Source organism: Podarcis liolepis (assembly GCF_965112155.1).
Source record: "Podarcis liolepis genome assembly, chromosome: 2".
Lineage (NCBI taxonomy): Eukaryota > Metazoa > Chordata > Lepidosauria > Squamata > Lacertidae > Podarcis > Podarcis liolepis.
In genome coordinates this window covers 110,718,176-110,733,249 of record NC_139555.1, presented here as the reverse complement: position 1 = coordinate 110,733,249, position 15,074 = coordinate 110,718,176, and the positions used below count along the sequence as shown (strand labels likewise).

At 43.1% G+C, this 15,074-nt stretch overlaps 1 protein-coding gene across 5 annotated transcripts; it reads left to right on the top strand.

Moving 5' to 3' along the window:
* The first annotated feature begins 2,847 nt into the window (after positions 1-2,847).
* Positions 2,848-14,102, top strand: LOC310701962 (C-type lectin domain family 2 member D-like). Of its 5 annotated transcripts, none has more exons than XM_083493541.1 (8): positions 2,848-3,258; positions 5,286-5,342; positions 6,164-6,232; positions 8,178-8,270; positions 10,033-10,228; positions 10,954-11,057; positions 11,451-11,484; positions 11,594-11,710. In XM_083493541.1, the coding sequence occupies exons 2-7, from the start codon at positions 5,324-5,326 to the stop codon at positions 11,468-11,470; spliced, it is 501 nt and encodes a 166-aa protein (XP_083349667.1). In that variant the 5' UTR covers positions 2,848-3,258; positions 5,286-5,323; the 3' UTR covers positions 11,471-11,484; positions 11,594-11,710. The 5 variants fall into 5 exon arrangements, with proteins under 5 accessions (XP_083349667.1, XP_083349665.1, XP_083349666.1 ...); XM_083493539.1 differs by having other exon boundaries at positions 2,854-3,258; positions 10,033-10,217; positions 11,594-14,102; XM_083493538.1 differs by lacking the exon at positions 11,451-11,484 and adding an exon at positions 3,387-3,604 and having other exon boundaries at positions 2,862-3,258; positions 10,033-10,217; positions 11,594-14,102.
* Positions 14,103-15,074: the final 972 nt, after the last annotated feature.

Here is a 15,074-nt window from a genome sequence, read left to right as displayed (position 1 = left end):
AGATGAGCTTGAGCTCTTGGTACAGCAAACTAAATATGACATAATAGGCATCACTGAAACCTGGTGGGATAAGTCCCACGATTGGAATGTAATAATGGGGGGATACAATCTATTTCAGAGAAACAGACCAGACAAGAAAGGAGTAGGAGTGGCGTTATATGTCAGGGATGTGTATACCTGTGAAGAGATCCAAGTTTTAGAACCTCAAAGCCAAAGTGAGAGCATTTGGGTCAAAATTAAGGGAGAGAAGAATAACAGAGACCTCATTGTGGGAGTTTACTATAGATCCCCAAGCCAAACGGAGGACATAGATGATGCCTTCCTGGAACAGATGGCCAAGCATGCAAAAGGAAGGGAGATAGTAGTAATGGGGGACTTCAATTACCCGGATATTTGTTGGATGTCAAACTCAGCCAAGAGCATAAGGTCAAACAGATTCCTCACTGGCCTTGCAGACAACTTCATTGTCCAGAAAGTGGGAGAAGCAACAAGAGGAACAGCCATTTTAGATCTGGTCCTAACCAATGTTGATGACCTGGTTAGTGGGGTAGAAGTGGAAGGATCATTAGGCGAGAGTGATCATGCTATTCTGAAGTTTACTATACAGCGGAAAGGAGCAGCCAAGCATACTAGGACTCAATTTCTTGACTTTAAGAAAGCCGACTTCATAAAACTTAGGGAAGTGCTGCGTGAGATCCCATGGACAGTAATACTAAAAGGAAAGGGAGTTCATGATGGCTGGGAGTTTGTTAAGAGGGAGATAGTAAAAGCACAACATCAGGCAATACCAATGAGACGGAAACATGGAAGGTGCTTAAAGAGGCCAGGGTGGCTATCTAAAGAACTTTTAACTGAGTTAAGATTAAAAAAGGATGTGTACAAAAAATGGAAAAGGGGGGAAACCACCAAAGAGGAATTCAAACAAATAGCCAGCACGTGTAGACACAAAGTCAAAAAAGCTAAAGCACAGAATGAACTCAGGCTTGCTAGAGAGGTTAAAAGCAACAAAAAAGGCTTTTACGGGTATGTTCGTAGCAAAAGGAAGAACAAAGAAACAGTGGGGTCACTCAGAGGAGAAGATGGTGAAATGCAAACAGGGGACACAGAAAGGGCTGAACTCCTCAATGCCTTCTTTGCCTCAGTCTTCTCCGATAAAGAAAACAATGCCCGACCTGAAGAATTTGGAGCAAATGATTCAGCAAAGGAAACACAGCCCAGAATAACTAAGGAGATAGTACAAGAATACCTGGCTAGTTTAGATGTATTCAAGTCTCCAGGGCCAGATGAACTGCATCCAAGAGTATTAAAAGAACTGGCAGATGTGATCTCAGAACCACTGGCAGTCATCTTTGAGAATTCCTGGAGAACAGGCGAAGTCCCGGCAGACTGGAGGAGGGCAAATGTCCCTATTTTCAAAAAGGGGAAAAGAGAGGACCCAAATAATTACCGCCCAGTCAGTCTGACATCAATACCAGGGAAGATTCTGGAGCAGATCATTAAGCAAACAGTCTCTGAACACCTAGAAAGGAATGCTGTGTTCACCAACAGTCAGCATGGATTTCTGAAAAATAAGTCATGTCAGACTAACCTGATCTCGTTTTTTGACAGAATTACAAGCCTGGTAGATGAAGGGAACGCAGTGGATGTAGCCTACCTTGATTTCAGCAAGGCATTTGACAAGGTGCCCCATGATATTCTTGTAAAGAAGCTGGTAAAATGCAGTCTTGACTATGCTACCACTCAGTGGATTTGTAGCTGGCTGACTGACCGAACCCAAAGGGTGCTCATCAATGGTTCCTCCTCATCCTGGAGAAGAGTGACTAGTGGGGTGCCACAGGGTTCTGTCTTGGGCCCGGTCTTATTCAACATCTTTATCAACGACTTGGATGATGGACTCAAGGGCATCCTGATCAAATTTGCAGATGACACCAAACTGGGAGGGGTGGCTAACACCCCAGAGGACAGGATCACACTTCAAAACGACCTTGACAGATTAGAGAACTGGGCAAAAGCAAACAAGATGAATTTTAACAGGGAGAAATGTAAAGTATTGCACTTGGGCAAAAAAAATGAGAGGCACAAATACAAGATGGGTGACACCTGGCTTGAGAGCAGTACATGTGAAAAGGATCTAGGAGTCTTGGTTGACCACAAACTTGACATGAGCCAACAGTGTGACGCGGTAGCTAAAAAAGCCAATGCCATTCTGGGCTGCATCAATAGGAGCATAGCATCTAGATCAAGGGAAGTAATAGTGCCACTGTATTCTGCTCTGGTCAGACCTCACCTGGAGTACTGTGTCCAGTTCTGGGCACCACAATTCAAGAAGGACACTGACAAACTGGAACGTGTCCAGAGGAGGGCAACCAAAATGGTCAAAGGCCTGGAAACGATGCCTTATGAGGAACGGCTAAGGGAGCTGGGCATGTTTAGCCTGGAGAAGAGGAGGTTAAGGGGTGATATGATAGCCATGTTCAAATATATAAAAGGATGTCACATAGAGGAGGGAGAAAGGTTGTTTTCTGCTGCTCCGGAGAAGCGGAAATGGAGCAATGGATCCAAACTACAAGAAAGAAGATTCCACCTAAACATTAGGAAGAACTTCCTGACAGTAAGAGCTGTTCGACAGTGGAATTTGCTGCCAAGGAGTGTGGTGGAGTCTCCTACTTTGGAGGTCTTTAAGCAGAGGCTTGACAACCATATGTCAGGAGTGCTCTGATGGTGTTTCCTGCTTGGCAGGGGGTTGGACTCGATGGCCCTTGTGGTCTCTTCCAACTCTATGATTCTATGATTCTATGATCCCTAGCTAACAGGACCAGTGGTCAGGGATGATGGGAACTGTAGTTCCAAAAACATCTTGAGGGCTGAGTTTGCCTATGCCTGATTTAGGGAGTGTTTTTGAACCCTCCCCTCCCCCTCTGCTCAACCATTTTGGATTCTAGACATACAAAATGATTGATTTATTCCTTTCCAACCTATTTCCAAAGAGGGTGGGAAGTATATGTTAAATGTTTTTAGATGCTTTCAATTGTTCTTCGGTGTTTTCAAGACCGTTTTCAGCGTTTTCATTTTGTTCTTTCGTTGTAGCTTTTGTATGCACGATGAACCTGGTTCAAACCATGGCGTCTCCAGTTAAAAAGACTTATGGCGGTGCTGGGAAAGACCTTCGTGAGATACCTTGGTGAGCTGCTGCCAGTCAGATCCTGCAGAACTGGAGTGCAAGGACCAAAGGGAACATACAGTCTTCTACAGCCAAAGGTAAGGCTCGGCAACTTTTCAAATCTGTCTCTGTGGCCACATTCTGTCAGTGGTCATCTGTTGGGGCAAGCACCCCTTTCCCTCTCTCTTTTTGTCCTCCTCTTTTTCCTTCTCTTTTCTACCTGCAGAAATGCAGGCCTTGGTCCAGGAGCTGTCCTCTTTGCAAGAACATGTCCAAGACATTTTTAAGCATGTAGAGTTGGAAGGGATCCTGAGGGTCATCTAGTCCAACCCCCTGCGATGCAGGAATATGGAGCCATCCCATACGGGAATCGAACTCGCAACCTTGGCATTATCAGTGGCATGCAGGGATGGGGGAGAAACTTGACTCCGTTCACCTTTAAAGGTAAACCTAGCAACTTTCTGAAGCAATAATGCAAGAACATTTTTGAATTTTGCAGTCCAGTTGAGTAATGTATACAGAAGTGTGTGTGTGTGTGTGTGTGTGTGTGTGTGTGTGTATATATATATATATATATATATATATATATATATATATATATAGTAAAGTGTGCATAAAAATGCATATATTAATGAATATAACTTATAATGTTTTATACTAGGGAAAATTGCTTAGCAAAAATGCACATTAGGCAACATTGCATATTTTGTCATATATTAGGAGAAATCAGCAATAAAATACAGGTACTTTTCATGCAGACTTTTTTTTTTTAATCACAAACTGACATGGAGAACTGAAGAGTAGAAAAGTGAGAAACTAAGAGAAACCCAAACTGGGTTGTGCCAGGATGCTGAAAATGGCAGCATAGCTTAAAAAGCTGTGTTGCAACACTGGAAACATGAGGGAGGTTATTCGAAATACAGGATTTGCCTGAGGAGTCTAGTTAAATAACTTCATTCACCTTAAGTCTCTAAAGTCACTTTAACAACAAGTGCCTAAACAACAAGGGTGTCTCTGGACCTTAAATTGAGGCTCATAAAACAAAAAATAATATTTAGAATATACTGGACCCCATTACGTTTGTTTAAAAAAGGGCTATCTAAGGTATCTAACTGTTGGGGATGCAATAGGGATAATGCTTCTCTAAAACACTTTTTTTTTTCATTGTCCTATATTGAAAGATTTTGGTAGAAGGTAACTGAAACGATCAGCAGAACTGTATGGAACCACCTTACATTTACAGAGCAAAATATCCTTTTGAATTATATGCCCAGCGCATGGTACCTTACAAAAGGACAATACGAGTGGACTCTCTGTGCCCTTAGCACAGCAAAAAGTCTGATACTGATGAATTGGAAAAATAAAAATGCGGCTCCCTTCTACGATTGAAGACTTATACAAACTCGCAACATGTAAACATCTTTCATATAAATGCAGACTTGCCATGGACAAATTCAATGATATTTGGAATCCATTCTTACAAATACTGTAATAGGTTAAGATCTGAAGTACAATACCAACTTCGTAAAGTATACAGTTTTGGGTCGTCCCCCTCTTCCCCCTTTACTTTCCCTTCTACACGGGTTCTGTTTTTCTTTTTCTTTTTCTCTCTTTTATTTACCTATCACCATGTTTAAAAAGATAAAGGACCCCTGACAGTTAAGTCCATTCGCAAATGACTCTGGGGTTGCGGTGCTCATCTCACTTTACTGGCTGAGGGAGCTGATGTTTGTCCACAGTCAGTTTTTCCAGGTCATGTGGCCAGCATGACTAAGTCGCTTCTGGTGAAACCAGAGCAGCACACGGAAATGCCGTTTACCTTCATGCCAGATTGGTACCTATTGAGCTACTTGCACTTTGATGTGTTTTCAAACTGCTAAATTGGCAGGAGCAGGGACCAAGCAACGGGAGCTCACCCCGTCATGGGGATTCGAACCGCCAACCTTCCAACTGGCAAGCCCTAGGCTCAGTGGTTTACACCACAGCACCACCCGCATCCCATGTTTAGTGCACATATAATTATGTACTTTTTAGCTTTCAATAAATATGTTTGGTTAAAAAAACCAAAACCCAAGTTGATTGATTAACACTGCTGGTAACAGGGACCTCTTTGTCTTCCCTGAAGGTTGAGAGCTGCTGTACTCAGCATGGAAAGATCCCAAGATGGCAGAAGATATCACAGGTGAGGCATAATAATCTTGTTTGTTTCACACAGTGGAGAACTAGAGGTGGCAGGGCAAAATCTTGAGGGCAAACCTCTCTCACTGACCCAAGGGATGAAACTTTTTCTATCCCAGAATGTTTTATCGGAGAGAGGATTAATTCTGGGTGTGGTGAAAAAGATACTTCCTTTCAGATACATTTGATGCCCCAGTATCTCTCTGTTACAATTTATTTACAGTCATACCTTGGTTGCCGAATGCCTTGGAACGCGTACATTTCAGCTCCCGAACGATCAAAAACCGGAAGTGAGTGTTCAAGTTTTTGAACAATTTTCGGAAGCCGAATATCCGGCGTGGCTTCTGATTGGCTTCAGGGAGCTCCTGCAGCCAATCAGAAGCCGTGCTTTGGTTTCCGAATATTTTGGAAGTCGAACGGACTTCTGGAACAGATTCCGTTCAACTTCCAAGGTACGACTGTATATTGTATAGAAACTCCCCAAGATTGCTTTGAGAACTTAATTGAGCCATTTCCCAAGAACCTATGACCATCTGAGACCCACTCGGACCTCCTGAAACTTCTCAACACAGGTAGTAAAATCCCTGAGTCAAGTCATAAAATCTGGGAGTCTTTGCTGTTCTCAGGCACCAGGTCATTTTCTGAACTGGCCCCAAACCTACCATAGTATACTGAATTTTGGTCCTATTCTAGAAATGCTTCCATCCCAGCTGGCACCTGGAGTTTTGTCCTAATTCAATTACAAAAGGTGAGGGGGATTTCATATGTGGTGCCACAGATGAGAAGATAACACTGGTTCTTGATGACTTATGCTTATTTTTACAGATAGAGCCACTGTCAACAGTGAACTGATGACTCCTGAGATACCTGCTGCAAGGGAAGCAGGGAATGCTGGTAGATGTGTTTTCTGATTGTATATATGCTGTGCTTTTCCTCTGAAGAAGCCTGGTCTGATTTCTTCAGCATGGGGCTGAGGGAAAGTCCTCTTGCTTGACATGCGGGAGAGTCCCTGCCAGTTTGCAGAAACTATACCAGCTTAGATGGAACTGTGGTCTGGCAGTCAAAGAGAAATGTGGGGGGGTGACAACTCACCATTGCTAAGAAGTAGCACAAAGAAAGAACAGGCAGACTTCATTAGTGGTGCATTGGGTTGGGTTGGAGCTGCAGAGCTTCTCTTCTGACACCGATGTTGCTTCTTCCTCGCGCAGGACTTCTGCTGACAGAACTTGTTGGGTGAATTCCACCACCATCCCTGGTATTTAAAGCATTTTAAAATTGCATGCCTTTCCCCAAAGAATCCTGGAAACTGTACTTTATCCTCTCATACAGCTGCAATGCTCAGCATGCTACAGTTCCCAGGATTATTTAGGGGAACCCGTGTGTTTTAAATGAATGGTATGCATGTGACCTGTTTCAGTCTTCCATCTTTTGGGAAATCCTCTTCTGGGAATCACCTCTTTCTCCACAGAGGAAAGCGAAGGGGGAGGGAGGAAGATAGATTGCCTGAGCCTCCATAATCACATGCCCCGCTCTTGATTTCTCCCCCTAGGGACAGGCCTGAGAGGAAAAACTACCCAAATAAAGATGACCTTGTGTGCTCCTTTAATGCATTAACATTTGTTTGTTTATATTTTCATTTATAACAAATAAACATTTTTTAAAAACCAAACAATTCTCACATATCAAACTTCAATTTCCCTCTCTCTCTTTCAGTGGTTCCATAAATTTGCCGTTTTTTTCTTTTTCAGCATATCCCAATTAACTAGTCTCCTATAAAAATCTGGGTTTTTTTTCTCATTTGGCGCATATACGCCAATTAAAAATATTTTTTCTCCCTGTGGTGTTATCTGCTTTACGTATTCTTCCTTGTTTGTCTTTAAATAGTTACTTGGAGTCCAACTCTGCTTTATATACATTACAACTCCTCTTTTCCCCCTTCTTCTTATGTCAGAGGTTACAAAGTCCTTCCCTAGCCTTTTATGAATCAAAATCCTTCTATGTTTCTTAGCAATATGCGTTTCTTAGAAGCAGATTACGTCCAAATGTAACTTCTTTGCTACATGCTCAATTTTACTTCATTTTGTTTTGTTATTAAGTCAATTTACATTCCAAATTAAGATTTTTAATGCCATCTTGTTTTTTTTTTTTAATTTCACTTTGACCTCTGTTGAGTCTACCTCTTCCTGTACTGTTCCAGTCCAAATGCCCTTTCTCCTGCTAGCTCTTTCCCATATTTTCTCCAGAATTTATCTGCTTCTGTGGATCCTGACACCTTTGTTTTCTCCCTTTATACATAAAAGATACTCCCTCTGGGTATTCCCAACGTTACGGGATTTTGTTGTATCTCAGTGCATCCATCAAATACTTATACTTTACTCTTTTTTTAAAACAATCTCATTTGTAGTCCAATGCTCTAGGACAGTAATGTTCTTGGACTACAAATCCCATCATCCCTGACCTTTGGCCATGTGGTTAGGTATGATGGAATTTGGAGTCCAACAACCACCAGAGCACATGATGTTTTGGGATGACTGTCTTAGAATACATCTCATGGAAAGCAGGCAGCTAAGGCAGGCATACCCTAAAGTCGTGGTTTGGAATGAATTTGCAGTGCCTTGTCTTGAATGTCAAATTCTCGCAAAACTAGCAACAAACAGACTGATTTGTTTGCTGTTGTGATCATCATTCACTTGGGTCCCCAATGTTGTTGAACTACAACTCCCATCATCCCTAGCCAGCAAGGCCAGCGCTCAGGGATGATGGGAGTTGTAGTCCAACAACATCTGGGGACCCAAGGTTGAGAAACACTGCCTCAGACCCTTTCCCTTCTGTTTTTCAGTTTTCATCCCAAAGTGCATTAAAGACAAAAAATATACATTAGCAGCTGTTGCCGTCATCACAGCTTTGGTCATTACTATAATCGCATTGGCTGGTGAGTAGAGAAAACCTTGTGCTTTAACCCTGACATAATTATTTATGATTTATTGCTTCTTTCTGCCTTTGACTTGTAGATTCATTCCCTCACCGAACTGCATTTCCTGCCTCATAATGATCCAATACAGTGGTACCTCGGGTTACAAACACTTCAGGTTACAGACTCAGCTAACCCAGAAGTAGTACCTCTGGTTAAGAACTTTACCTCAGAATGAAAACAGAAATCATGTGGCGGCAGCGGGAGGCCCCATTAGCTAAATTGGTACCTCAGGTTAAGAATGGACCTCCGGAACAAATTAAGTTTGTAACCAAGGTACCACTGTATAGAGTTCTACTTTAGAGTACATTCTCTGGCTGCCATTGAATTGAGGTAGGCTTTTCGTGTCTGCACTTCAGTAAGCACCATCGTGAGAATGGATTTCCCAGCCCTTATGTGCAGCTATTTATTTATTTTAAAAACTCTTCTAACAGGGTCAGTGCTGGATTTTACGTATAAGCTAAACAAGCTATAGCTTAGGGGCCCACTCTCTTGGGGACCCAAAAAGAATTTAAAGGGGGGGGGGGAACTGGATGTACATTTCCAAAATATAAAATAAAAAACAAATAAAATAAAACCTACATACAGCAACAGTGTTTTGTGTTGTGTCTGGACCTATGAGGTCCATAAATTACCATACAGCATATATTCACCACAAAAAACAGCGACAATTTGTTGTTGACAAAGGATAGCTGGACATATAAAGGGCTCCATTACCTTCAGTAGCTTAGGGCCTCATCAAACCTAAATGCAGCCCTGAACAGGGTATTCAGCTGCGTTCTGGAAATTTTGATGAAAAACACTAACCCCCCCCCCTGCAAAGTCGAGGAAGTAAAGGAGAGGAAAATGGCTCCCTAATGATATCGGATTCGATGTTCTTTGAGATTTATGTGCTGTCTCCAAAACACTGAAACATCCTGCTCCATAAAATTCATTAAAACAGGCAACAGATGAACTCTGCATTTTCTCGAGCTCTGCTCTCCGCAACATAGCAAAAATTAGGTTAAAACAAACTGATTAAAAATCAGTTAAAACTAAAGTTATAAATGAGGGGTCTGCTGAGCTGCGAGACTGGCTGCCTTTCCCAGAGCCATCTTGAGAACTGTTAACAGCAAGACATGCTACACGCTTGAAAGATTAAATATTAACTGAGAATACAGTGGTACCTCGGGTTGCATATGCTTCAGGTTACAGACTCCGCTAACCCAGACATATTACTTTGGGTTAAGAACTTTGCTTCAGGATGAGAACAGAAATCGTGCTCCGGCGGCGTGGCGGCAGCAGGAGGCCCCATTAGCTAAAGTGGTGCTTCAGGTTAAGAACAGTTTCAGGTTAAGAACGGACCTCCGGAACGAATTAAGTATTTAACCCGAGGTACCACTGTACTGAGCTAGATGGTCTGACTTGGTGCCAGGCAGCTTCCTGTGATATTTTTATCCTATTTTTCCACTCGTAAATTTGTATTTGCACTAAGCAATGTGAACCACAGCAGTACAAATACATAATCTTTTAGTATGGGCACGAAATCTACCTGCACCATATACATACATAGTAGTAGTTGTTTTAAAAAAAGAAAAAAAGATCATGGCTTTTCCAAAAGAACCCTGGGAACTATAGTTCACTGCTACCCATACTACAATTCCCAAATGTTTCCCAGCATCTGTCCTCAGTGTTACAGAATCATTGTGAGCTCTTACACTTGGGCAAATTGTTTCATTTCCAGTTAAAAAGCCTCAGCCCTGTCCGCTGTGTCCTCCCCCTGTCGATGCTGCTTGCCCAGATCGCTGGGTTGGGTACCTAGGGAAATGCTATTATAAATCAGAAGACAAAAGGAACTGGAGCGACAGTGAATCTAGATGTTCCTTCCTTGGTGCCTCTTTGGCTGTGATTGATACCAAGCCGGATCTGGTAAGGAACAAGTATGTATCCTCACTTGTGGGCTCATCGCCGGAAGCAAACAAGTACAGCTCCACCTGTAACTTATATTCTGGGTTTAATAATAATAATATACTAAATTTACAACAGGGTTCATGACACTTCGCAGAGCAACATAAGCAAAGTGCCCCAAGGAATTTGCAATCTTATCTCTGCGGCAGTGGGGAAGACAGCAGAAGGAGAGGTGGAAAGGGAGCAAGGAGAGGTGAATGGCAGTAAGAGATGATGTCAGGAACAGGAGGGAGGGGCATGGTGGTGGGGAGAGCAATGTGTAGCTGCCCCAACACAGTGGCGTAGCGTGGGGGGTGCAGGGGGGCCGGCCGCACCGGGCGCAACATCTGGGGGTTAGGGTTAGGGGGCGCAAATCCACAGGTTAGGGGGTGCAAATTACTTGCCTTGCCCCGGGTGCTGACAACCCACGCTACGCCACTGCCCCAACAGAGCCAGTCTGGCACCCCCGCTGCTGCCCTTGCACCCTGCCAGCCTCCCTGCAGCCTCAGCCCTCGCCCTCTCGATAAATGGCAAGGACACACATCCTAGGAAGTGGACATTGTAGTTCTGTCGTACCAGACAAGCTGCTACGGAACGGAAGGTCCCCTTTTTGCGGTATACCAGATACGATGATGCTGATAAAGATGAGATTTAAGTATTGAGTCCTAGAAGGTGGTAGAGGTATATAAACCACTGCTTGCCATTCCTTTCCTGCTAGGATTTTTTGTGGGATTTTACTCGTCCCTCTCATCATTGGATTGGTCTTTCAAGAGAAGCAGATCAGCCCTGGAAATGGCCCAATGGGACAGAGTTTGGAAACCAGTGAGTGATTTCCACCCCCTCTTTGCCTGCGAATACGTGCCTGCTTTGGGTTTGGATTGTAAAAGTTGTCTTTTGCATTAGTTTCCAGAGCTTATATACAGTACCCACAATGCACTGTGTGGAGCTATAGCTGGAGACACTTTTTTATTCTGAATTACCATGCAGGAATAGGGAATATGTGGACATGGGAGCGGGGATGAGTTTTGTTTAAATTAGTAGGTCAGAGTATTGCTTTGGTTATTGGATAGAGCTTTGCTAATATTTCCTGCTGCTGTTTATGCAGCCAGTGTCTTGTTTCCTCCCCATAAGTTGTAAGTTATGTGAAATATTGACATATTATATGATCCTCCCACCCCCCTGTGGTATAATGTATGGGTATATATTTTTCTTTAGTGTCACTTGGAGACCTTTGAGTGATAAGCAACTAGTAAGTTGAATAAATTAACAGATATTTGCTGTCATGTTTAACTCCAGCCCTGCAGATGTTGCTTTAATGAAGAACAATACCTGCTTCTTCTTGTTGTTGTCTGTTTCAGATTTACAGTGCGAGGAGAAGGCTTTTGCGCTTACATAAATGACCTTGGGGTCAGCAGCACCAAGTGCGCTGTGGTGAAGAACTTTGTCTGCAGCCTGGCGGATGCTTGCACCAAGAGGAAACAAAACTTGTGATCCTCATTTGTGTAAGGCGAGCACTACTGGCTCTTTAGAGTCTCACTGGTAGAACCACTCTTTCTGCAGCTAGTTCCAGATATAATGCTCCATTTTGTTATCTGCATATAAGAGAGATTTATCAAGAATAGCGGCAACAGTCTTGTCACCGTGTTTGAACCTCACCTATGCCATAAACTCACAAGATGGCCTCAGACTACCATTGCCTTATCAGCCATGGGCTGTTGGACTCCCAGCAGCCTCTGCCAGCACGACCGGTGGCATGGGATTATGGGAGTTGTAGTCCAAAGCACCTGAAGCTTGTTGTATGAATGAACTGAGGCCTGAAAGGCACAGTTCCTAAGCCAATCACCAGCTGAGAAGCTGCCCTCCATCTTGTCTGAGGAATAAACTGTGAGCAGAACACCCAGCGATTTGAGGCTGTGTGGACGCTTGCCCAATACACAGTGCTTTGGCCAAGGATCCAAACATGCTTGCCAGACCTACTTGAAAAGGAAGAATTACAGGAGACATGTAAATGATTGCTGACCCAGGCGAATGTAGTCCCTGCAAGCCTTGAATCGCCACCGTCCCATGGTCTTGATGTGCTCAGGGTCCATGTCCCAGGCAGCAGTGGTTGTGGCGGCCCCAATGTGGAACAACTGACCAGAGAAGTAACTGGGGTTGCGCCGCATGCAAAAACAACTTTTCTCAAAACTGCAGTGAATTGGCGCCTGGACACGGGTTGTGTGTTAGCGTGAATAAGAAGGCCCCCCCCCCCAGTGGGCTGGCCTGACCTTCAGGAACCTTCTCGTGTCGCAGACTGGGCGAGGGTCGCTGCGGGAGGAAGGGTCCAGAATCAGGAAGGTGCCTCGACACAACTGATCAGTTTTGGGGGAACATATTCTGAATTGGAGGGAGCCCACGTGGAAGCAACAAGCCTGCATGGGATGATGCAGCCGTACCCCCAGTGCGCACGCCAATACGCAGAGCCCCGAAGAATGCCAGAGAATATGCGGCCCAGAATAACTTCACCTCAAAACTGGACCAGGATACACTGTGCAACTTGCACCAAATAAGCCACCATGTCTCAAAAAGTAATAGGCTTTCTAGCATTTAGCAATGGCGAGTGCCTACAGCACCATCCCTCAATGAGCTTTTTCATGTGAAAATTATTATAAGGGTCGGGCAGCCAAAGAAAACATTGGCTGAAATAAGAAATAGCGGCCCTGTGAAGGGTCATGGTCTTAATGGCCAAGCCTTTCTGCTCGAGGAAGACCAGGTATTGTAGCACATCAGACTTTGCTGCTAGGTGCCTGTGAGAGGAGCCATGCCTGGCCCTGAATGCTTCAAATGTGGACCAAGCTCTTATATAGGCCCTTATCTTGTCCAATTGCCCATAGCTCTTCTGGGAAAGTATCTGGTAGCTGGGCAGCCTTGGGCACCAGGTCGCGGAAACTTTCCATCCAGAAGTGAGATAAAGCATCCGCAATGTCATTGTTAAGACCAGGAACAAATTTAGCTGAAAACGTGATGTTACGTTGAAGGCATTCTAACACAAAAAGGCGACACAACCTGCTGACGCAATGTGATTTGCGCCGGGTCACAACCATCTGTTTTTTTGGACCAACTCATTGCTCCATCTGCACTTCAGGATTTCCCCCTGAAGCTGTGACCACCGTCGCGGCCTAGAAAACATTTCAACAAGCTGAATGCAAGAGGGTCTTATTTATTCCCTTCAGCTCTGTTTGACTTTTCACATTCCTTATCGCACTGCTATTTACTTTCCAAGTAAGCACGTTCAGGCCTTATCACTTTCTTGCAGAGGGAACGTTACTCCAAGCTAGCGTTGCTTCAAAGAACAGTTGCCACCTTGTGGTTTGAACTTGCCAGTGCTGGTCTCAAGTGTGACTTTAAGGGTTAGGGGCAGGTCATTAATACGTGGGGACCAAAAAACTCTCTAATATGAATGTTAAAAACTGCTGTGTAAATATGTTTATAGAATCAGGTGAATGTGGGGTTGTTGTTGTTTTTTCCAGTCTTGGCAATGATTCCAAACCAGAAGTGAGCAGAACCAAAGTCAAAAGTAGGCAAGGCCATTCCTTCTTATTTTCATCCATTCCTTATCTCTTATACACACACACTACATATCTAATTTTCTACAGTAGCTCCCTATCTGTGGAATACTTTCCCTAAGGAGTCTCACTTGTTGCTGGGAAAAAACTTTGGTTTTCTCCTGGACACAATGATTAAATGCTTTTATTCTGTGTTTTAATATTTTTATACATTTTTTGCCTTAATGTTGCTCAGGTCTAACTTGTTTGCCTTAAGGTAAGAAAGATTAGTGCAATTCCCACACACCCCTTCATGAAATAACTCATGAGAGGGGTCATATGTGTAAGAAAAACATCCTTCCTTCAGTGTCTGTTCTGTTATGTTCCGTTAAGAATGTCAGTTAATAGGGACCAACTGCCACCTTTTGATTCTTGCCTCAGTGATTAAAAACCTATCTAGTTGCAAGCGGTGGTTTTTAAAAAGTGCAAAAGTGTGTTACATTTCTTTTAACGATCTGACACGTTTCGTTGAACTCTGCTAAGAATATTTGTTGTTGTTGTTGTTGTTGTTGTTGTTGTTGTTGTTGTTTTTGCTTTGTTTAATAATAAAAAAGGTGGCAGCACCACCACACAGAAAAAAAATCTCTGGTTTTATGTGTTGGCATTAAGCAAAGGTTAAAAGATTGTTTAGGACTCTTGACTAATCCCCAACAGTTAAGTGGCTGGATTAACTTCGTCCTTAAAACACTGGGTTACCCGGGTGGACTCCCAAATACGTAAAGCCCAATCAGAGGCCTGTTTAACTTCACACAGAGAACTATGTCAACACCTTTGGACCACTCTCCAAGCAACCCAGGAACAGAACGGAAGTGAAGTTGGTTGCTTGGTTTGGAATCCCCCTCTCTCTGCAACCGCTTGGAAGATATTTGGCAAGATCTCTTTCTCCATGATATTTTGCTCAATAACTCTGGGCAATCTCCCCCCATTTTCATCACGATCATCATCATCATCACTTTTAATTTGTATACCGTCTTTCTATCTTACAATACCCAAGGCAGTTTACAGACTGAAGAAACAAAGAATGTACACCTTATAACAATCTAATGCAATACAAAAATGTGATACTAAAACATAACTTTAAAATAAGCAACCTACATCAAATAAAGTAACATACAACAATCATTCGAATAGTATAGAATAATATTAAATATCAGCATATAAAAACAGAAAACTACTCTTAACAATCACAATAAATAATTTCAAAACTACAATCAATAAAACAACGGCAAGCCACAGGGCATAAAATAATACAAAT